Source organism: Typopeltis vanoorti, chromosome 23 (genome assembly GCF_054136105.1).
Source record: "Typopeltis vanoorti isolate ZY-2024b chromosome 23, IOZ_Tvanoo_1.0, whole genome shotgun sequence".
Lineage (NCBI taxonomy): Eukaryota > Metazoa > Arthropoda > Arachnida > Uropygi > Thelyphonidae > Typopeltis > Typopeltis vanoorti.
Window position 1 is genome coordinate 94,969,070 of NC_143571.1, and position 24,302 is coordinate 94,993,371.

Sequence of the window (24,302 nt, forward strand, 5' to 3'; positions counted from 1 at the left end):
ACTAGATGACACCCATCGAGTACTTAAAAGTCTTCCAATTTTCAGCAGCTCAACCTCTAGTGATTCTGCACATAAATGCAATTCTCTACTGTTTTTTGGCGAAGCATGGCATATGACATAAAGTTTATCAATAAATGATTTGAACCTATTGATTCCTGAAATTTCCTTTACAGCATCACTTGCCGATAATTCTAGTCTGTGATTAGCACAATGCCAAACTATAATACAAGGAAATTTTCTGGCAGCAATATTTTCACTCCACTTTTACACCCTAACATTACAGAAGCGCCGTCGCATGCTAAATATTTTATAAAATATTTAGCATGCGATTTAAAATAACTAAAAATATTTAGTTATTTTAAAAAATAACTAAATATTTTTTAAAATAATCTTCTGTCATCCCATAATAGTTAAGTCATTGGAGTAAGGAATCAAATACACATTTTACCGTTACGTTATCAAGTTCGATCACGTCCAAAAATACATTTATCGGTGAATTAATTCCAACACCTTCGATGCAGCATCGAATATACACTATGACAGTGGTTTTATTGCTTATTGTTGTTGTTGATTCATCAATTATCAATGAAATTATATTTTTGGATTGAACGATTTCTTTAAACACATTTTTTCTCATTCCTTCGCTCATATGATTCACAATATTAATACATGCATTTGTGGAATGAAGAATAGGACACATTTCAATTCCGTTCAGTTCTTGCAGATCGATATCAATTTCACTTTCAAAATTATGGAATGATTGGTTTTCCTTTGCAACTTTATATGCAGTTCGAAATATTTTTGCGGTTATTTCTTTTTCAAAAGATAATTATTTTAAAAATGATTATTTTAAGGGTCTTTTTTTCGGCTTCAGAAACAATTTTTAACGCTGCTTTGTATGCAGCAGATACTCTGTGATCGAAGATTTTTTTTCGAAATGAGTTCAACTGTAGCTTCTTATCTTTGCCAGAATATGTAATGTCATTGTTGGCCCATTCTTTAGAAATTTTTATTCCCATCTTTGTTTCAATTCGAAGAGTTCTAACTTTTCTGCAAGGCGTGCAGCCAAGTTTCTTTTTTAAAATATCCATCCATTCATTCTTCGAGCAAAAATAATTTTTTTAATCTAATGCCCAGCAATTCGGCCAGCCGTTTTCAGTTTGGCCTTGCTCTTCAAGATTAGCTTGATATGATTCGAAAACATCAACTGGCACCATTATTTCCATATTTTTTGACGTCGTGTCTGTTATTATTCTGGCTTTTTATTAAAGGACCGGTGGTTGAGAGGTAATTGGAAATCTTTTTCATTTTCAAACTTGAGGTCAGACTTTTACACTAAAAAGTAAAAAAAAATGCTAAAAGGATATGAAAATATCCTCTTAGCATTTTATAATGCTGAAATTCAATTCAATAAAGATATATTTTTAGATAAATAAGTGTTTTACCGAAAATCTTTCGCATGTTGTCAATCACATATCCATTCAGCCACAAACGTAGATGCTAATGGCGTGCACATGCGTGTTATGTACGCGCGAACATTATTTCAAAAAGTACTTTTGAAAAATAGAAAAAAAAATGTAAAAAAAAAAAAAAAATAGGTGCCGGAACGCCGTTCCGGTGCGTTACGCCAGAAAAAAAAAAGCGCTGCTTATTCCATTATCATGTCTTCTACTGTCTAACAGTTTTATTTGATGTAAATCCATTTTCGATCCTTTCATTTTATTTCGTCCAAAACGTTTGCTTCTGTCGTCAAATTCTTCTGTTTAGTTTTTTCTGAGTTTCTATTCTAAAAACAAAATTGCATTTTGCTTCCCCCAGATTTTTAAATTTACAAATGTCTCCGCTCTTCTTTTATGATATTTCTCAAATATTGCTTTCTTTCTCTCCGATGCTCCATGCACCTGTTCATTTCCCCACCGTTTTGGTTTACTTATCGTTACTCACAGATACACTTCTCTTCAGTAGCCTCTGTTTCAGTGCTTTCTTCCTGAGTATATGTGATTGCCTTGATTTCCACCCTGTTTGCTTCTGTTTTCTTTTCTCTTTTCAATTGGATATCTCATCCTGCAAAATGAGGTGAACCGGCCGTAGAACACACACACACACACACACACACACACACACACACACACACACACACACACACACACACACACACACACACACACACACACACACACACACACACACACACACATTAATTATCACATCAATGATTGTTCCTCTTCCAATCTCTCATAAGCATATTCATATCACACGAGGCATTTTGTTACACTCGTGAAGGTTTGTGTTATGTAATTGCACGTGAAGACACAACGCTTTTCTTTATTTGTTGTTACGGTAATTTTCGCAATTATAAGATAGTATCTTCATTTTGGATCGAGATCCTCGCTCGTGAATTTTCTGTATATTTTGATACTCTGGTCCGTATCCGGTTTACTTCCAATTCCATGGCCTCATTTATCTTCATCCGATTAATTTTTGGATTATTCTAAACTATGACAAAACTTGTCACATGCCAATTTTATGCAGCTGGTCCATCCACAGAATGCACGTGTGTATGCTGCAAAGGTTGGATTTATGTCGAGAATCTTTCATTGGTATTTTGCAAGAGTCTGCGCCTTGGAAAAGTGATTCGTGATTTCATTATCACCATTGATGGCTCTGAAGAGATCACATGCACTTAATATACCAAAGTAATAATCACAACAGGTCTAATTTCACTGGACTTTATTGGACTTGATAAAATTGATGAGTACAAGAGTAGCTGATGTCTAATTATTATTTTTTATAATGGTATATGCATTTCGTATGATTTGTCTGATAACCATTGAAGATGGGCTGTTAAGTAAAGATCGATTACTGAATGGATTTCATATATCTTAGGTCCTCCAGAGGCAGTCCAGAGTTGTACAGTCACTAATCAAACGGAGCGGTCATTTCGTGTGGAATGTGTCGAAGGATACGATGGAGGAATGATCCAGCACTTCGTTCTGGAAGTTCACGACACCAATCCAAGCCGATTACGTGCCAACAAGACAGCAGACTTTCCAGCCTTCGTCGTGAGGGGACTTCCACCGGGTGCTGACTTCTTACTTTTTGTTTACGCTGTCAATACGAAAGGAAAAAGTGAAGCCATTACCCTAAGAACAAGTACTTTATCAACTCCTGAAAGTCTGACACGCACAGGTAAAATCATTTAAAATGCATTAGTTTCTAAACTGCAGGTATTGAAACTGATATCTATGCATATTAGTACAAACGTGTACTGATATGCATAGATACGAGAGGAAAGGATTAACAGGAACAGATAATTGAATTTATTTACGACAGGAAAATACTATTTTGTTAAAACTCAAATAGCATCATGTTGTTTGGTCTTTTTTGTTGTTCATATTGCAAAATACTATATGTTAGTCAACCACTTTCATCAGATTAGTTTGCCTTACTACAGTATCACGTGATGTGTGACAGGTTGCGTCGTCCTGTTAGAATACCTTTGTAGGAAAGAATGTTTATTGCACGACACATCTCATGCAAATCCTGGGTGAATGGAATCAACATATTCTCGATGATCGCCATTCAAGCTCACAGACACACCGTTCCCTTCAATGAAGTAGGGCCCATTTATATCATGGCTAGAAACCACACACCATGAGGTGACTTTCTCTCTGCGAGAGGTACCTCTTGGAAAAATTCCGGTATCGAGAAACTAAGAAACCTGTAGGTTTTTATGTTTACATGACCTCTTAGATGGAAATGCGCTTCGTTCGAGAACCAGACGTTATCGAGGAAAGATGGAATCTTCATAAAGATTGGCCAGCACGTGTGCACAGTATTCTCGACATGCATCGTACTCCGTTGCTACTAAACACTGGCACACGTGAATGACGAAGGAAAAGGCACCCAACTCCTTAACGAATCTCTATAGTGACCGCCTCGATATCCCATTTTACTGCTGTTCAGCGTTGGCTGCATTTCGGAGACTGCAAAACGTACTCCAGCACACTCCATTGATTCTCATTTGTGTTAACAGTTCGTGGTCTCTCCGAATGCCTTTTGCTGTGCGCAGAGCACTCCCAGTACGTCGGAACCTCTCGATTAAGCCAATCTTGATACTATTGCTTGGGAAACAACTACAAAAAACGAAGAGCAAAGTGCTAACAAGCATGTCGTAGACTATTTGCTCTACCAACTTCGTATGAACGAACAATTCACCCAATTTGGGCATGAATATGAAGGGCAGAGTCACGACCTTCGCAATGTACCTCTTCAAGTATTTTCGTGAAATTGATGTTGAGTAAATTTGTACCTTGGTTGATTCTTACACTGCTAGGGTCCTCCTATAAAATTTAGCGTAATTTCAATTACTTGAAAGCGAATTAACTGAAAGCAGTACTTTCTCAGAAGACACCTCAACTGGACTCATTCACTCAACCGTTTACGAGTACATTTGAAAGCAAGTTATTTCTCAAGATAATAAAAAGTCCCGTGACAATTTTTGCACCACTGGAAATGAGGGTAGGGCTGTAAATTAGAAAGAGATATTAAAATGTATGACTTAAAAAATTAAAATATAAGTTGTATCATCTACGTGATTCCAATAATTTATTTCCTCGAATGTTTTAAGAAGATTATATCATCATCAAATTCTTGATATATACCCTCACTGTATGTACAGAATATAATAGTATTACATGAAAAAATTACATCATTACTAACATCCCATCTACAATTTTTCTCCAAATCAGTCTATTAAATGTCAAGACCCCAATATTATCAGATCTTATATTTCTGTCTTCTAAAGCACTTTTTACTGTATCAATTCACTTATATCTTGGTCTTCCTCTGGGTCGTTTTCTTAGGGAACACTTGTTTTGCTAATCTTTCCTCTCCCATTCTGTTTAAATGACCATTCCACGTCATGAGATTGGCTCTGCTAAGACATTCCTGGGTGCTGACAATGTCAAGTTCTTTCCTAATATCCTCGTTTTTAATATGATATTGCCATTGATGCCATCTGTTCACGCCTATAATCTTTCTCAGGACTCTCATATCTGTGGTCTCTAGTGTTTGGGCAGATGTTTTACTTCTGACCCAGCTCTCAGATCCATAAGTTAAAACTGGTTTGAGCACTATCTTGTATACAGCTAATTTAGTGTTCCGACGAATTTCTCTCTTATTCCATATGAATTTATTCAATTGACTTCCTACCATACCAGCTTTATTGATTCTGTTGTCTATTTCCATATTTAATTTACCATCTTCACTAAACATCGTGCCTAAGTAGATGAAATATTTTACTTGTTCCTCAGGTTCTCCGTTCACAACTCACTTGACATTTTCAACGATTCTGCCTATTTCCATTGTCTTTGTCATTTTATTGCTGACCTTCATACCATATCTATTACAACAGTTATTCAATTTAGTCAAGGAATCTTGCAGACTCGAAGTGGATTTATTGATAAGTATAACATCGTCCACATAAAGCAAAGTGCTGACATTAACATCTCCTATTTGATATCATGTTTAAGACCACTTTCCTTCATAATGTGATCTATATAGATAATGGATATCAGAGGGGATAATGTACATCCTTGTTTCACACTAGACTTAACATTAAGCCTTACTGTACCTCCTGTACTTCCTTCAATTCTAACTGCTGACTTACAACTCAAATAAAGACTAAGTATTGCTTGATATAATGCTCCATTGACACCGTATAACTGTAGCGTATTGAATATCTTCTCTATTGGAACCTTATCATATGCCTTTTCCAGATCTACAAAACTCAAATTGAGATCTTTGTTATATTCCCATGATTTATTTTTCGTAAAGTGAAGATCTGATTCTGACAGAATCTATTTGGCCTGAATCTAGTTTGTTCTTCAGCAAGCTTTTCTTCCACAATTCTTCTCAACCGTTTCTCGAGTATACTTGCATATATCTTACCAGGAACACTCAGTAATGAAATACCTCTGTAATTCTCAATTTCTATTTTATTTCCCTTTTTATATATGGGTACTATGAGAGCTCTACTCCAATCGTGTGGAATTCGTCCCTCTGTCCAGTCCTTCTGAACTATGCAGTGCAGCCACTGTACGAATTTTATACACCCATACTTGAGTATTTTTGGCCGATTATCATCTTCTCCTGCTGCCTTTCCACATTTCAGGCTTTTGATGGCGTTTTTCTACTTCAAATATGGATATGTATTCCTGCCTGCATGCCTGGTCAGTGTTTGTTACCACTATGCTGCCATTCAGTGCTTGTTTCATTCAGAGGTTTTTCAAAGTAATTACTCCATACTTTAAGTATATCTTTTTCTCCTGTTTCCATGTCACCTTTATCATCTCTGATTCCCTTTAGAGTACTCTTTCCTCCATTTCTGAGATTCTTCAACAACCTGCAGAGTATCTTGCCACTTTCTTGATATTTATTTTCTCGGTTCTTGCCAAAGTCCTCCCATGACGTTTGTTTAGCTAGTTTTACACAATGTTTAGCTCTCTTACGTTTGTCTCTGTATTCTCTAGGAGAACAAGCTGACGTATTTGCCAGGAACGTTTGGCATGCTTTCATCTTTTCCTTCACTGCCTCTTTAACTTCCTGTGTCGACCATGGAGTTCTGATTTTTCTATCCTTGCACACAACCTCACCACATGCCTCTCTGGCAGAATCAATCAATGTTTTCTTCAGAGCTTGCCAATGAATCCTCAAAGTGTCGTGCCTGATCTCAAACTCTTTGATTTTTTCTTGAATAATATTTGTGTATTTTAGTCTACAGCTCACCTCAGAGAGCTGCTCAAGTTTCATTCTCTTTAAAACTTTCTTACATGTTATTATTTTCAATATGAAATTCAATTTTATCCTGCTCAAGAATAAACAGTGATCACTTCCAATTTCAAATCCTCTGTGCACTCTGGTGTCCTGCACCAGGAAGAAAACATCACTATCAACAATAACATCGTCAATGAGACTTTTCTTATTCCTTGCTTCTTCTCCCCATGTGAATTTGTGCACATTTTTATGTTGGAACATGGTGTTAGTAATAACCAGTCCATGTCCTGTGCAGAAATCCAACAGGTATTTTCCGTTATTATTAGCTTTGCTCTTTTCTCCAAATTTTACCAAAATATTTTTGTATGTCTCACAATCATTTCCTACTCTGCTATTTAGATCCCCAACAAGGACCAACTTTTCCTTTTTCTTTGTGTCAGTTGCTTTCTCTAAAGTCTCAAAAATTCCTCTACTTATACCTTAGTAGAACCTTCTGTGGGACCATAGGCACAAACAAGTCTCATTGTTCAGTTCCCCATTCTCATATTTGCCTACATCACTCTACATGAGACTGCCTGCCATTTAAGAAGATTAGCCTCGTATTTTGTGTTGAATACTATGGCTACTCCTTCTTTTCCTTGATTGTCATTGCCTGAATATACATTTTGTATTTATTGCTTAGAAAGATCTCACCAGTTTTTGTCTTTTTTGTTTCAGTCACCCCTATTATGTAGATCTGGTACTTATCTAATTCCTGAGCTAGCTCCATGTCTTTGCTTCAGCCTTGTTATGTTGATAGTATCAATCTTGAACTCTGGTGAAGTTGAGTTTGGGACAGTTTTAGGATTTGTTCCAGTAGCTGACTTTTCGCTGTTCGCCCTGGTTCCCTGGCGAAAACAACGAGGGTCTTGTTTAACCGGGCGACTCCCCAGCCAGCATGAAATTCATTAATGTTGTTCCATCATTTAACATTGTGGTTTAAACCAATAAGAATGCAATTTGTTCGGCAAAATCCCAAATTGCCAGCCCATCCTCGTTCGTTCAGTATCCAGGTAGATACCTAACAGGGTGCACCATGAGAAGGTGTGGATTGGACAGTAAGTCAGAAGAGCTGGTCGGTTCTCCTCATTCCTTTGAAGGCTCTGTGGAGGTCTTCTCTCAGTTATACAGCTTTGACCCTTAAGCACCCCATGAAGATTATAGAAGAAAAGAAAAGTTATATTTCAGAATAAAAAAGCAATACATAAAAATACATAAGACTTCAATTTAGAAGGGGATTCATGACTTGGATTAGTGATTGAAAATGTCAATTCCACTCTGAAATTCGAGATTACTTTGAGCTAAATCCCGCCCAGGACATACAAAATCTTTATGCTGGTTTGTTTCATCTGAAAACGAGTTGTTAGGTCTCACACGGAATGACAGCGGCTTGCCTTTTGGAAAACATTAGCCTTGAACCATATGCAATTCGCATAATATAGAGATATTGAAGAAACAGCAACCGGTTGCATTTGCGAAAAATACTGAAATACCCACACACACACACGACGCCCGCACGCTCGCACGTGATGTACAAATGTAGAGAAGCTAATTAATAAATTAAGATTAAACAACGTTACCCTCAAGTGAATGCTTCTTAACTGTGGCATGGAATTAGGAGGAATTGAGCTAGATCGCATTTTAACTTCCATTTCGAATACTTCTTGGCCGTCTTATAACATCACTTTTTAGCCATGCCTGATGACTCTGTTTCCTCTGGACATTATTGACACTCACTGCAGATTCCAAACATCTTTATTCTGGTATATTTCATCAGTCTCGTGGCCTTCTTACGAACAATAACCGATACTCCCCGTTGGCACTTTGATCGAAGCAATGAAAGTCATTGCTTCGATCCATATTCCGCTGCACTCTCGTGTCAAGGTGCAGTACGAATTGGCAATTACCGCCAAGTGTAGCATAGAATCCCGACGACTTGAACATTATCCATGCTGACTTGGCGGTAATTAGGAGTTACCTGGAGCTTTGCACATCAAAGATCGTTTTTGCGAACAGACAAGCTCGCGAAAATACAGCCGTTGCATATTAAAGCAGCATATCCCTTTTATCGACTTGTTTTGTGTTTTGAACAATTTTTCTCTACCAACACACTTTCAGATAGTTTTTGTTTCTTCTGTTACCACCATATTGGATAAAAAGGAAGGTTCAAATGGGATGCGAATAAGTTTCACTTTCCACTCAACTTTCATACCAGCGCCTGTTGTGTGTGAGCGATACGAGTGTGGGATGAAGGTTGGTTGGAATCAACCAATCACATTCCAACCAACCTTCATCCCACACTCGTATCTCTCTCACACACAACAGGCGCTGGTATGAAAGTTGAGTGGAAAGTGAAAGTTATTCGCATCCCATTTGAACCTTCCTTTTTATCCAATATGGTGGTAACAGAAGAAACAAAAACTATCTGAAAGTGTGTTGGTAGAGAAAAATTGTTCAAAACACAAAACAAGTCGATAAAAGGGATATGCTGCTTTAATATGCAACGGCTGTATTTTCGCGAGCTTGTCTGTTCGCAAAAACGATCTTTGATGTGCAAAGCTCCAGCGTGATTATTGCTATTACGGTTTGCAAATAACTTTGTGCCGAAATAATGGTACCTACCTGTAGCGTCCTCTCGTGTAAATGCACACGTTTAGAAGCATGCACTTCCAGAATCAGGAAATTACCTTGAACACGTCATATTTCGATCAACGGAATTATTATCCTATTCGAGCAGTAAAAGGAAAGTCTAAATACGAACAGATTTCCTGTTCGTGTTCGAAGAACGGAGTGGTTTTCCAAAGACTCTATTATATTGAAAACGCGGGTGTTCGTTTCTAGCAGCAATTTACAGAAAGATCTTACCAACACAATCGTTAAAAGATTCCACTCATAAGCCACTTTCTGTGAGCTGTAAAATGAACTCAGATCAAGTGTAATTGCATTTCATGGCCGTCTGTTTCTGTGGTGCTAATGGAGAACGAAAATAATTGAGCTTTCACAAACCTCAAACTATTCACTCTTAGAACATCTGAAAATAAACCACAATTCATTTTAAAGAGCACTAAATTATTCACAGACCAAAAAACTTGCGCACCTTATCTGAAAATAAAATGCACAAAACCCAACATGGGATTTAAAACAGGAAGGGATCCTCTTTGTTTTTGAGCTGGATAAAATAATATTCCTTTCAAAGGTTTAACAAATATCTTTGTAAAAGTGCTTCATTCACCACACCTAGAAAAATGTAACCACCCTATTATAGGGGTTGAGATGTTTTTTTCCCGAAAAAGTAGGGTTTATCATCCAGGAAGAGTAACAAATTGAACAGAGAACACAGTACTTGACAAATATAACAAACTAGAATGTTCGACAATATAACAAAACACTTAAGAAAATGTAACCAAACTCGTGCAGTTTGCGATGAAGCAGAAAATAATTTGGTGCGATGATGTTTACTAGAATGCAATGAAATGAAGGAACGGTGAGAAAAGTCAAACATCCATAAGCGATATTACATGTACAGAGTGGCCCATAAGTCAGGAAAGGGTTAAAATGTGAATAATGTTTTTGATTATTAATATTTTCGTTTTATTTTTTCAGATATTTTAAGAAACATTTGGGAAATTAATCGTTGAATAGTTCACAGCCCAAAAATGAACCAAATTCGTGCAATTTTATTTTGCCAATTGGCATTCGATTATTCTAACGCAAATTTCGCTAAGATCTGAGATTAATTGGCCATCACATTCTTCACATCTGACCGATGACAGATCCCTGTCTTCTTCCTATAGGATTACCCGAAGTACAACGTGTACGTGAATTAGCTCCAGACACTCCGACAGCTGAAGGAGATATTCCTGTAGAAATTTGGGCTCTGCAGTCAGAAAAATTAGCAGCTCTCATGGAACACAGAACGGAAAGGGCCCATCTTTATAAAGACGAAAGTGGAAAGCGTTTACGTAATGTGGTTTTTAATAACTAATAAAATCCCTCTCGCTCTGTATTTCATCATAACAAAAAAGGATACAAATACTAAATTATATTAATTATTTGTAGCCTGTAATAAATAATATATATATATATATATATATATATATATATATATTGTATTTTTTTTCAAGGAAATCCATCAATAAGTGGTTGGGCAAACTATAAGTACTCCGTGAATGATCAAGAAGGAATTGTACACATTTGTCTGAACTAGGTCTTGATTTTTTTCCTGGAAAAACATATGTGACTAGTGAGGAGGATGAGGTTCCATGTATTTCAAGAATGATTGGGATTGTCTACTATTTTGGTAGGCATGTGCATTATTTGTCACTGGAGATGGCAATTGACTCATTCTTTCTATCTGCTTGATCTGTGCAATTGGCTAGGAAAGTCAGCTGGTTTTGTGAACGTTGAAATCTTCAAGGAAAATGAACTCACTGTTAGGAAATTTGAGAAATCAAAACGTTCAGAATGATTGGTGGCATTAGAGAGCGTAGAGATAGCAAATGAATTTAATATAATGTAGTACAGAGATTTTCACCCAAAGAAGGCAAAAGATTCAAAGGAGGTCGAAGATTTCAAGTAGCACACTCTTTGACATAGTATGTCGGAGCGAACATATGTAAAAACCTCACCTTTGGGACACACACACACACACACACACACACACACACACACACTTGAAATTTCAAGTGAGGAAATTTCAAGTGTGTCCTTTGACATTAGGAACGATCTATCATTAAAATGCCTTCCCAAATTCTGGAAGTACTCCCATAACAGTGCTGCGCATCTGCTGATCCGTCAGCTGAGAGTTATATTCGTCTATGGTTGGTTGTGTTAACAGACTGTCGCTCAATATTAGAGAAAGCAAAAATGTTTGGAGAATTTTGTCTGAAATGTGTTAATGGCTAAACTACACTCTTTGACATACTATGTCAAAGAGTGAAGTTTAGCCACACTGCTATGAGTAACAAGTTATGCTTTTCATTCGGTGAGCAGCATTTCGAAAAGCAGGTCATTCTTGTTATAATTCACATAATCTTCGTTTAGTGATTTCAAGGTACATTCGAATAGCAGTAAATTATGCTGACAAGTGTACAGAAATGAATGAAAGACGGTCCTCGTTCCATCTTTAATTATTTCTTGTTGATAAAGCATATCTTGTTACAGTTCGGCGACAAAGTACAGTTTTCTCAGGAGAATGCATTTTGTGAAATGCATAGGTTCACTGAATCCCGTTATTGTGAAAGACTGGTTCTCCCTGTCTTATCAACCTTCAGTGCTTTCACGAAGAAAAAAATTCACTACCCTTTCATGTAGTCTACATTGTTACCGCTTTTTTTTTTTTTGGAATAGCAAGATATTGAATAACACTGCTGACAAAACAGAACAATGTTCGTATATTTCCAAAATTAATGTTCTTTTCTTTTTTTTGCAGATGATGTGTGGCAAATGAATTTCAGCCCTGTCCTGGTCGTTCTGATTGCAGTGGTGGTCGGACTGGTACTTCTCGCCTTAATTGTAGTTCTCGTTATGAAGTTCAGAAGCAAACACGAGAGCAGGAAAGGTAAGAACGGCAATGAAATGATCTCAACGGCTATTAATATAGCAATTTTGCATTGTAAAGTAAGAATGTTTTATACCTTGCCTCCATGAGCAGTGTTTTCGAGGCTTCACCTTTTGAACCACTTTTGACTTCCTTTTTGTAGTGCAGTCAGTGGCTGCACATTTCTCGAAGCATATTAATTAGTTCACCTCGCTGTCAGGTGAAGTGATGTCCTCTTATTTCAGTTTGCAAGCAATTATCATTTTGTTTCTAAATAGTCACCAAGTTAGTTAGAATGATCAAATCCTTTTCTTGCTAGAGAACAGAGTAGTCTTGACTTTGACCACTTCAAGTATCTCTGTTGTACTTTAATGATGAGCATTAAGTGAGGTAATTAATGCTACTCATAGCCGTCATTGTCGTCATCGCATTAATGAATGAAAAGGGGTCGTCAAAATAATGATGATCTTCTCTGTAAAAGCGAGATGGAAATTGTTTTTGTGATCTGCGTATTTCTCCGACGCTCTTGTTCCTGAGTTCCATAAATAACGTGTAATATGAAACATATGCAGTTTCCCTGAATGAACGGAAGAGTCACAAATTAATCATGGACTGGGTTCAGCATACACACCGATTTAAGTATATTGGGGAGACTACTAGATATCTTTCTTATTCTAAGAAGGTGGAGCACAGACTTAGAGAGAAAATTCTTCATTTGCTTAACATAGTAATCACCTGTGTGTATTATGACGTGTGCATTAGCATTTTCCTCAAATATCTACTACAAGAAAGAAAATGCTCATCTCGTCCTATGATCTACCAGGAAGAGGAGGATGCCTTGTAAAATCCTCAGTGTATTACATACATTTTGCTACAACTGTGGCTGCGTACAGAATGGTAGTAGCAAATGATTTATAAAATGCATATTTCCGAAGTAATGGTTAGGGTGGGCATACGTTCCTTAACTTAGAGAGCTCATGTATTATGGAAAACAACTAAACCTATGATGGACAGCATGTTCTAATGTTAAGTAAATACTTACGTACTTTGTTAGATTTACAGTATTGAGTCCTTTTGATTCATGGTTCTTCATATCTTTATGATCCCTTCCTTTGCACCATTGTGAATAACGTAAACACATTTCATTCACCTTTCATAAACAATGTTCCCCTATTCCCTCGGATGCAGTCGGCACATGATCCCTTTGTATCTTTGAAGATGCTCGTCCTTTAATGGCTCTGGTGTTCTCGAACGTTTGCCTTCTACATCCGAATAGGGATGCAGAAGGCAGTCTCCAACATTGGTTAGCATTGTTTAGAAGAAAAGAAATATTTGAATGAGAAAAAAAAATGATTCGGCCTTCCTATATTATATTCCAATTTATTTATCAAAATAAAACATACTGAATGTGTAAAAGAACATTCTCTCTCTCTCTCTCTCGGTTTTTATTACTCCCCAAAGTGAACCAAAAGATTGCAAATTTTCTAGTAATTAAAACGATGTAAATCTCTGTTTTTTATTATTTAACTAAACTTGACTTTATATATTCATTTTTCATTATTTTTTCCTTTCTAGCTACTACGGAATCTGTAAAGGAAGACAAGTGAGTACAACGTTCATCTTCTTACACAAATTTTTCATCCTTACAATATATTTAAAAATATATAAATTAGTATAATTAAACGTCATTACATAATTAAACTAGCTGCTTTTCAAAGCGAAATCTGTAATTTAATGTAATTTAAATTGCATAATATTGAAAATTTAAGGAAGAAATGAATACCCGAACTCACACTACGAAACAGGAGATTTATCCGGAAAATTATATGTTGTGAATACCTTGGAATATTTTGCTTTTTATTCATGAGATTCGATTGATTACGGTTTGTACAGTTCTGAAATATATTTTAATTATTGTAGCAAGGGTTCATGGAAAGAGTGAACTGGGAAACTCTCCGACATAGAGTATATCCAAAATTATGTTCAATCCTTTGTTTTTAATCAACCACAAATCAGACTGTAATTGCAAAAGCTGTAGCATACCAGTGTTGTGTGTGCATTATTTAGAAAATGGGAATTTATTTGTTGTCTTTCTTTGAACAAAAAAAATACAAGTCTTTTGATAAAACAGCGTTAAGAATGATATTTAACAGAACAGCAGTAGCTAGCTGGAATAAAAGAGATGGAGAAACTGATTAGGTAAGTTTGAAACTCGACATTAAATAATAAATGCTGACCGGTTGTATTCGTTCTTAGAGACGAACGATGCAATCCATTTCAGCAGAAAGTCGTCCTTAAAATTATTTTAGAAAAAAATCTTAAAGTAGGAACAGAATATACACGACAATATGATTTCGAGCAGGTATTTTAGAGAAAGTGATCATATGTTGAACTAACTGTCATGGATCAAGGATCAAGTATTTTGCAGATGTATTTCTTCATTACCTAGATCTAAGAACATCATTCTAAAACTTTAGGGATATCTGACATCTGTTGGTTTAAAATTTCTACAAATTAAAATGCATTTTAGAGATTTAAAGAATTGGTTTCTTGCTTATGACCATGAATTTAGTAGTTTGGGTGATATTTATTTTTAATCCCATTTTTTCACTCTCTTCATTCACTAGTTCCAGATTTTGAACATGCTTAATATTGTCAACCAGAAGAGCTGTGTCTTCAGCATATCGGATGTTACTGATGATTTCACCATTCATACCAATCAATTCCTTTCTTCCTTTGAAGACTTTTTGAAATTTGGCTTCTGAGTATATGTTAAAAAAAGAAGTGACAGCACACATCCTTTCCTTACCCCTCGTTTGATGTTAATGGAGTCTGTAATAATGTCATCAACTTGAACAGATGCCTTTTGGTTCCAATATAGGTTTTCAATTATCCTGATGTCTTTACCATCTAATCCAATTCTTTTTAATAGTGCAATCATTTTACATGTTGGACTTTGTCAAATGCTTTCTCGAAGTCGATGAAGCAAATGATTATTTCCTTGTTTTGGTCATACATTTTTTGAATAAGATCTGAGAACAGAAAGGAGTCCCTCTTGTTCCCAAACCGTTTCTAAAACTGAACTGGGTATCACTGATGGTGTCTTCACATTTTCTGTATAATCTTCGTTGAATTATTTTCAGAAACATTTTGAGAACATGACACATTAAGCTGATCATTCTATAGTCATTACAAGTTTTCACATTTGCATTTTTAGTTAGCATGATGAAGGTCGAGTCTAACCAGTCATGAGGGACTATGGCTGTATCGTAGATGTTATTAAATAACTTCACTAATATATTAATGTTGTCACCTTCGAATAACTTTACTATTTCAGCTGGTATTCTATCCGGGCATAAGGCTTTATCATTTTAGCTGAGTTTAGTGCACATACTACCTCTGATCTCAGAATGCATGGACCTTCCATATGTTCATAAGTATTTTCGAGGTTCTGTCTGTTATCAGTAAAGTGTTCTTCTGTGTATTTCACTCATTCTTGTCATCTTTTTCGGATTATTTCTCCCTTTTTGTTGCGAAGGGTACAGAATTATTTTTTCTTAAATATACCTGGGGTGTCTTTCAGCTTTTTGTATAGATTAAAATTGTCATGCTTTTCCTGTAGAATTTTTTTACTTCTTTGATCTTGCATTTAATAATTTTCTGAACCTCTTTATACTTTGTTGCAGTATGATTTTTATATGATCTGCGTTGCTCCATGAATGAAAGAATTTCATCAGTTATCCAATCTTTCTTTTTACTGCTCTATTAGGACACAAGGTATTGGTACATTTCTCTATGAAGACAGATTTTAATTTGTCCCATGATACGTCAACCCTCATGATGTCATCATTCTTGATAAGTGCTATCTCTTGATTCAGATCTTGACTCAGTTTTAACTCTGTCACCAGTAGATTATGATCAGAAGCAATATCTGCACTTGGATAGGTTTTTTTGTACTCTTTATAGAACTTTGAAATCGTTGATTAATTAGCAAGTAATCAGTTTGTTTTCTGACTATATTCCCATTATTATACTGTGGTGATCGTCAATTATACAGCCTTCGAGATGGTAGCTTAAACCATATGTTTGTGATTATTAGCTCCTCTTCCTGGCAGAACTGAATAAGTCGGTCGCCTCTCTCATTTCTTGTTCCCGGTCCATGTTCCCCAACTACATCTCCACTTCTATCTTTCCCAACGTTAGCATTGAAATCACCCATGACGATGTTAATATCATTCTTTTTTTGTGTTTTTCATCAGTTCTTTTAATTGATCATAAAATTCTTCGATCTCGGTATCACTCTTGTCAGCAGTAAGGGCGTAGACCTGTATAGGATTAACATCTAATGGCTGACCTTTCAGTTTTAATAACATCATCCCATCTGAGTAGGAGATGGAGCTCAACAGTGACTTATTGACATCTTTGTTTAATATTATTCCAACTCTATTTTGATGGTTGTTTTCATTACTTCCAGAGTGAAACATTATCTTGTCAATAACTTGAGTTTTGCCTGATCCTGGCCACCTAACTTCACTCATTCCTAATATCCCAATTTCAAGCCTTTTCATTTCTTTGATAGCATATCATAGCTTACCTGCTTCATACAGAGTTTGACATTCCAAATTCCTAGTTTTAATGAACAGACCATTTTGAGCCCGAAGATTCTTCACACCCCTGTCCTATTTAAGGGACGCCGGGAACTCGAGGCATTTGTGTACATTTGCTCGCCATGCTGGAGAGAGAATAGAGCAGTAGTTTCTTCATTTGTTTTTTGCCTCGCAGTATTACAGACGTACATAATAAACTGTATTGCCATCTGTAATTTTCTAATCACAAGCATTACTATCATCATGAGAATTCAACCTTGTGTCAGTACTGACAAAGCTGCTTCCCTTTGTTAGAGGAAAGAATCCTTTAATTTTCCTTGTAACCCTAGGTAGGGGCCCTAACCAGGTACTTCCAGATATCGAGGGAGGCTATATACCACCCAAACCAGCTATCATGCCTTTACTTAAATTCTTTCACACTAGATGCATTCACTGCCAGTAAAGGCAACTATTTCACTCGCTCACTGCTCTCTTATCTCTTACCCGTTTCTTGGTTTCTTGACTGTGAACAAACTTAACTTCCATGGATGTCTCGGTTTTCTCTTCCAAACTCCAATGTAAAAAAAATTCATCAAACGATATCCTATAACACCCATTCAAACGTTTATAGACCTCTATCATATCAGCCCTCTTTCTCTTGTTAACCAGAATCTACAATCCACGTACTCGCAATCTGCCCTCATAATCCAGATGTCATCTTTGTAACTCTTCCTTGCACCCTTTCTAAAGCTTCGTTATCCATTGGAACCGGAGAGGCCAAATCTGCGCACAATAATCCAGGTATGGTCTTATCAAATCCTTATAATTCAGCTTTTAGAGTATTTAGCTTTCCGCACAATATTCTTAACATTTCTGGCCTGAGCTTTATATATTTCATAACTCTTCTCACTCTTACTCTCAAAATATTCTTTCCATATCATCTAATTCTTCTTGTGGATCTCTTGCTTAATAAGGTTGCAAATCGATTTGACTCCCAACCTCTTTACTCATCGAACTAAGGATACATTCAGATACCGCCTCATTTAAGTATTCTTTCAAAGATTCCCATCCATTACCGACATTTTTCCCTTTCAGTAACTGATACCATGGGACCAAAGATAGTATTCTCCTAAGCTGATCACAATCTCCACCTTTGTAGTTCAGCATGTAACCTCTTTTAATTGGAGTATTAATATAATTAGTAACTTCCTAAGAAAGCGCAGCATGATTACTGTCACTAATTGGAGTAAAACAGCCATATTATTATTATTATTATTATTATTATTATTATTATTATTATTATTATTATTATTATTATTATTATTATTATATACAGAAAGCTGAAACAGGCACTATATAAATATTACAGCGAGAATGAAAATTAGAGACATTCCTGTTTCTCTCTCTCTCTCTCTCTCTCTCACACACACACACACACACGCGCACGCACGCACGCACGCACGCACGCAAACACACACACACGCACGCACGCCCGCGCGCCCGCAAAACCTCTGTCAAACCCCTCTCAAAAAACACCACTACAAGCACACAAGCAAACACACCATGTCCAAATCCAACCCTACTTGCAAGAACCGTTAAACTGTGTAATAGCAGTTCTAGTCTTCCAAGCACGTACCAACAACCAATAAAATCAACACCTGGCTTGTGACCAGTATAGGAATATAACCACGAAACCACCACTATCTTATCTTCCTCAGATAAGCTCTACAAAGCTTCGAGGAAGAAATCAGAAATGCCTCTCAAACTATTATTATTATATTAGTTATTCACCATACACTCAATTACTTGACACCTCCATGGAGTTCAAAGACTCATCGAGGGAGGGTATCTACTCTACAACTCTCTATCTCCACCACCCACAATCCAGCAACTACAATGAATCACAACTACACCAACGCCATCTACCGCTCATCACTTGACTAGTATTTTCAGAGACAATCAAAAACATTCAAACCCAAGGCAGGATTCAACCCCGCAGCCTTTTGGCTTGAGAGCGAATACGCTAACCACTCGGCCAACCAGGCCGGCATGTTCTTAACAGAGACTCCTTCTGACGCTATGAGCAAATTCAAAACTAGTTCACCTCGAGTTCCTTCTTTCACATGCTGCTGGAGAAAGTTGTCTCGCAACAATTTAATAAATTCCTCTTCTTACCTATCATGAGATTTCTCTCCCAATCAATGTCACAAAAGTTAACGTCATCCATAATGGTCATTCGTTTGTTAACCATTCGGCTAAATTTGCGAATTCTGAGGACAGTTCATTTCCTATATCCTGAGGTTTCTTTACCATATGACAAGCCTTCTCTCCTCAACGTTGTTATTCTTAGCGCTATTTTTCTTACTTCTCGATTTCTTAAAAAAAACTGATCCAGACTGAAAGTTGAAACAGATTCCGAGGCAGCATATCCCATTCTTGAAACAGAACAACGTTTAGGTTAGTAAGCAACCAAGGCCATGGCTCATTACAGCATAATGCGTTTTCTTCACCATTTTATTACATTATTTGCTGTTGTAATGTCTGAAAAAAAATTATAAATACACCGAAAATAATCAGACATGAAACTCAGCACTACATAGTATAAAATACGACGTTGTGAATAAAAAACACATTAAAAGAGATAAAAAATCGCAAGCTTTCAGGTTCTCCTGAAGAGTTGTTAGCGATTGCATTCTATAAAGAGTTCCAGATTGATTTTTTCCGATGTGTAGTCAAATGGCAAGATGTCCTGGTCAGCGTGTAAACGGGAAAGTCATATTTTTATGTTTATGAGTTGTTCTACGACTACCGTAGCGTTAAATATCTCCAGGAAAGGGATGGCTATGAGAGCTCTTAGGTTGTTACGAGGCCACCAGGATTTATTTTGTATAATTAAAGAACATCCGTTACTCTATGAAAATTTCATGCCATCAACTATATCCTCATTTAAAGTGCACCCCAGCATATGAAAAAGAAATAACTGTTTTTAGACTCCGTTTCACATTGTTCTACAAACTTGTCAAAACATAATTTCAATTTACCATTAAACATGACTAAATTTGGTATGAGTTGTAAAATAGAATAAAGGATCTTGCTGTCTCCTGAAGTTAGGAGACAGCAAGATCCGTCACACCCATACAAGGGGCATTATTACATAGGAAGTGTATAAGAATTACCAAGATTACTTTGTTAAAAATATGGTCACTTAACATTTATAAGGCCTGCGAGCCAATTTAACGGCTAAACAGGATTGACAGCGGATGCCCGTGCTCGATATTAAGTTATCTATCAGATTCTGAGGCAAAAAATCTCATTCTTCAAATAGAGCAACTTTTAGGATGACCTCGCTGCTTGGTGTATAATGAGACGTGCAAGAACGGCCACATATGTTCATCGGATTTAAATTTGGTAATCATACTAGTGACAGCAGTCTTTAGATATTTTCAGCATCAAAATACTCCTCCCACCAGTTGAGCTCTATGAGCAGTAGCATTGTAATGCATGAAAAGAACATCTGGGCCAAACAAGTACCCCTACATAGTCTCAGGTAGCAAGAGCAACTCCTCGCGGAGGTGTTCTTGCTACCAGAGCGTGGTTATGGTATCGCTGTTGAAAAAAAGAATAAATAAAAAACGAAGCAGAAGAAGAAGAACAAAAACTGGTCGTGCTGCGGTTGATCAGTATTCTATCCAGGTAAGAGAACATATTGCCTCCGCCATAAGTATTGCTTTCTCAGTTGTTAGACGGATAGTACCGTATTCGTCGTTCTCATTAGACCAACTAACATCTAGAATCCGTTTGTAGGCTAAAACAGGTCTTTTGTTAGGGCTCTTTTTCAAAAGTTCCGATGGCATTAGTTTCGAAAAGTACTGTAGTAGTTTGTGGTTGATAGGATACAAATCACTGTCTTCCTTTCGTAGAATCAATTTGAATTGAGCCCTCTTAACAAACTCCACTTCGGAAAACTTTTATCTGTGGTCGCAGTAATCGCAACAAATAGTTGGCGACAGACACACCGTAGAGTTCAGTTAAGCTAGATTACGGCCGATTCTGTTTGACGGAACCATCGAGCGACCTGGTGGGCGAGCTCTTATTGTCATGATTACTGTTTCCTGAAGCTGCGACAACGCTTCTTGATAACATTAAGCTACTTTTGTATGTATGGCTTCAAGTCGTTCAACTGCGGCCATTTCAAAGAATCATCTACATGATGATGATGATGCTTTGAAATATCGTTACTGGAGATAGCTACCTCACTGAGCAAGCCAAAAAATCGGAATGAAGTGATGTTATTGCACCCCGTATTGTTAGAGGTATGATTAATTTGCATTGTGCTGAGTTCATCAACACAATGCAAATTGTGTTTAAACACAATTTGCGTTGTGTGCATTCTTCTGCTCAAGTCATGTCCATGTGAGCATTCCTTTTGCATCATAATAATACCAAATACCAGTTGAAACACTCGCTTTTTAACAGTTTTCTCATATTATGAAGTTACTTGACGGAAAATGACTTTCCCCCTGCTCACTATTTAATCAGGTGTATCTGCACGGTTGCTCTAAAAGTCATTCTTAAAGCTGGCTTTCTTTCAAGTAGCCTAATGTTGTGTGGCAACACCAGGCTACTCCCTCGGGTTTGTTTCAGTCGGCACATTTGCCTGTATCATGACAATTACTTATGAAATGTAAATCAGAAAGTTGAAACAAGTTCGAATTTTGGCTACATATTTTAATATGTGTTATTGTTTTCTTTATTTTCTAAGATGCCAAACGCCACTAAGGAAAGACACAGATGACGAATGGAAACAGTGTACCTGCACAGCGGAAGAAAAGTGCCCAGACATTATTCCAGGTAAAAAAAAAAAAAAAAAAAAAAAAAAAAAAAAAAAAAAAACGTTACATTCTTCTAAATGCTGTTTTCTTCATTTCCTGAGGGGGTGGAATTAAGAGTTAAGCTAAGAGTTAAGATTACACTAACTTTGTTGATAATCGTTCATTTCATTGTGACATTTTGAGCGAAAAATGTTTCAACAGCACAGACTTTCATTCACGTACATTTGATGGGTGGTACCAAACTTTCTCACACTGCATGTATTTGTTTTATAAGACAGTACATAAATCGTTTTTTTTTCCTTCTTCTTTCAGGCTAGACAGCGTGCTGCTATTACTGAAGAGTGAATGACACCGGATTGGCTTTTTTTATGATCGAAGACTGAAAAATAATTCCAATTCCAATGCACTTGTTGAAAACCAACATAGCGCATAATTCATTCCGCTTTAAAATGTTTTTCAAAATCGTACTTTTACTCTCATCCGTTATATTTTGATCGGAACAGAAATTAGCCGTGCTGTTTGACCAATATAATACGTTTCCTGAATTCATTATATATCATGAGTTTAGAAATGGGATGAAAACGGTGCAACATATTTATCAGTGAAAATGATTTTGAATGCTTCAATAAGAAATCCAAGCATGCAGCCAATAAAACATATCGATGCTAACGGCAGAAACTACTCATAAAGAGTTGGTGCATTAAGAATATATGGCGTTGAATGAATTGGTTTTCGCGTCTTTTGAGATTAGTCTTAATCAGTTTTGGGAAAATATGTGAGCGAGTAGTGTGGAGCGATTACGCATGTCACGTGATATGCTTCATCTCCATCGAGTTGAGCTTTATGATATTAAGTTGAAGGAATTGTAGTTCCTCAGACATCATTCAGCAAATCCAGTATGCAAGAAACTACAGAAAATGGTAAACGCGGAGAATCCACAATGAATTCTGATTTTTCATAAAACAGTTACGCAATGGATTACATCCAGCACAATCTCGAAAAGGACGTATTAACAGGAGTAGAAGCCGCAGCAAATTGTGAAGTGATATAACATTTGCATTGAAAACGTAGTTACATGTGAACATTGTAATGGAAAATAAACGATTAATATAAACATAGAAAAAGCAAAATTGTTAAAATATTATTTTTTTAAAGAAACAAAATGTTATCATATATTTACAGTAATTGTTATCATATAATAATAGTTTCTTGCCGAATAGAGAAATTATAAACGTTTCGGCGGATCCAAGCGTAAGCAAACCTTTCATGACAGGGGCAACTCGTAGTAAAGGCCGTGTAAGCACTGATCACTATCCTTAGTATTTCCTATAATCTAAAACACATCTCCTAGCGGGCGTGTATGAAGTTATACATTATGGGAGTCACTACCCGGACCGGTTTCGACCTTTGTTGAGGTCTCGTCAGTGGGAGCCAGACCCAGATATAAATACTCAGGTTGAAGTGAAGCACAACTTATACTTTATCATATATTTACATCAGGGTCTGGCTCCCACTGAAGAGACCTCAACAAAGGTCGAAACCGGTCCGGGTAGTGACTCCCATAATGTATAACATCATACATGTCCGCTAGGAGATGTGCTTTGCATTATGGGAAATACTAAGGATAGTGATCAGTGCTTACACGGCCTTTACTACGAGTTGCCCCTGTCATGAAAGGTTTGCTTACGCTTGGATCCGCCGAAACGTTTATTCGGCACGAAAGTCTTGTAGTTTCTCTATTCGGCTTTGAAATAATGTTGGATTCAATATCCACTTAATTTGAATAATTTTGCATCGCCGAAGTGAAGTCTTTTGTCTCTATTTTTTTTTTCAGTATAAAACAGCAGTATATTTTCTACCAGTTCGCGTGTTTTGTTTTCTGTTTAGCATAAACATACCTCACTGATTAGATAAATATGCATACTATCTAGCAATAGTAGTCGCAGTAGTGATTTCTTTTTCAGTTTACATTTTTTTCGAAGTTTGATAAAGTGTGATTATACACAGTATTTACATAAACATAATTAAAATACATTTTCTTGTTAGTACTAACATACAGTACGAGTAAATTAATAATTTACATAATTTATTATTACAAGTGTTTAGAACAGAATAATAAAATAATAACATTAAGTATAACAATAACAATAAAATGCACCTTGAGAAACGTATAGCAAAGACGTGTTAATATGAGTAGCAAGGCACATATTATGATGTGCAATAACATTTGCGTTGATAGTGTACCAGCTGTATTTTAATATTTCTGTTCGAAATATTCTTCTTGACTTTCCGTATTATGCAATTGTTTGCCTGTAACGTTTTCAAGGGTTTAAAAAATCTTCTGCCCATCTCCACCTGGGTCCCTTTGTTTTATACTTCCTTTGGTTTATATTTCCAGGCAATATGTGGCCATCTCTTCATTTATTCTTTCTGTGGTTTTTCCAATTCTTTCTATAGTGTATGATTTCGTCTATTATGTTAATTATGGATAGCTGTTTTCTTATTTCTTCGTTTCTTATCTTGTCTATT

General features: G+C 36.5%; 1 protein-coding gene across 1 annotated transcript in view; it reads left to right on the forward strand.

Annotated features, from left to right (window-relative positions):
- side-VIII (sidestep VIII) overlaps window positions 1-13,962 on the forward strand; it is a 361,297-nt gene extending 347,335 nt beyond the window's left edge. The window contains exons 9-11 of the mRNA XM_090412947.1: window positions 2,887-3,189; window positions 12,248-12,376; window positions 13,931-13,962. Coding sequence (XP_090269073.1) covers window positions 2,887-3,189; window positions 12,248-12,376; window positions 13,931-13,962 — 464 coding nt within the window. The remainder of the gene's footprint in view (window positions 1-2,886; window positions 3,190-12,247; window positions 12,377-13,930) is intronic.
- Window positions 13,963-24,302: the final 10,340 nt, after the last annotated feature.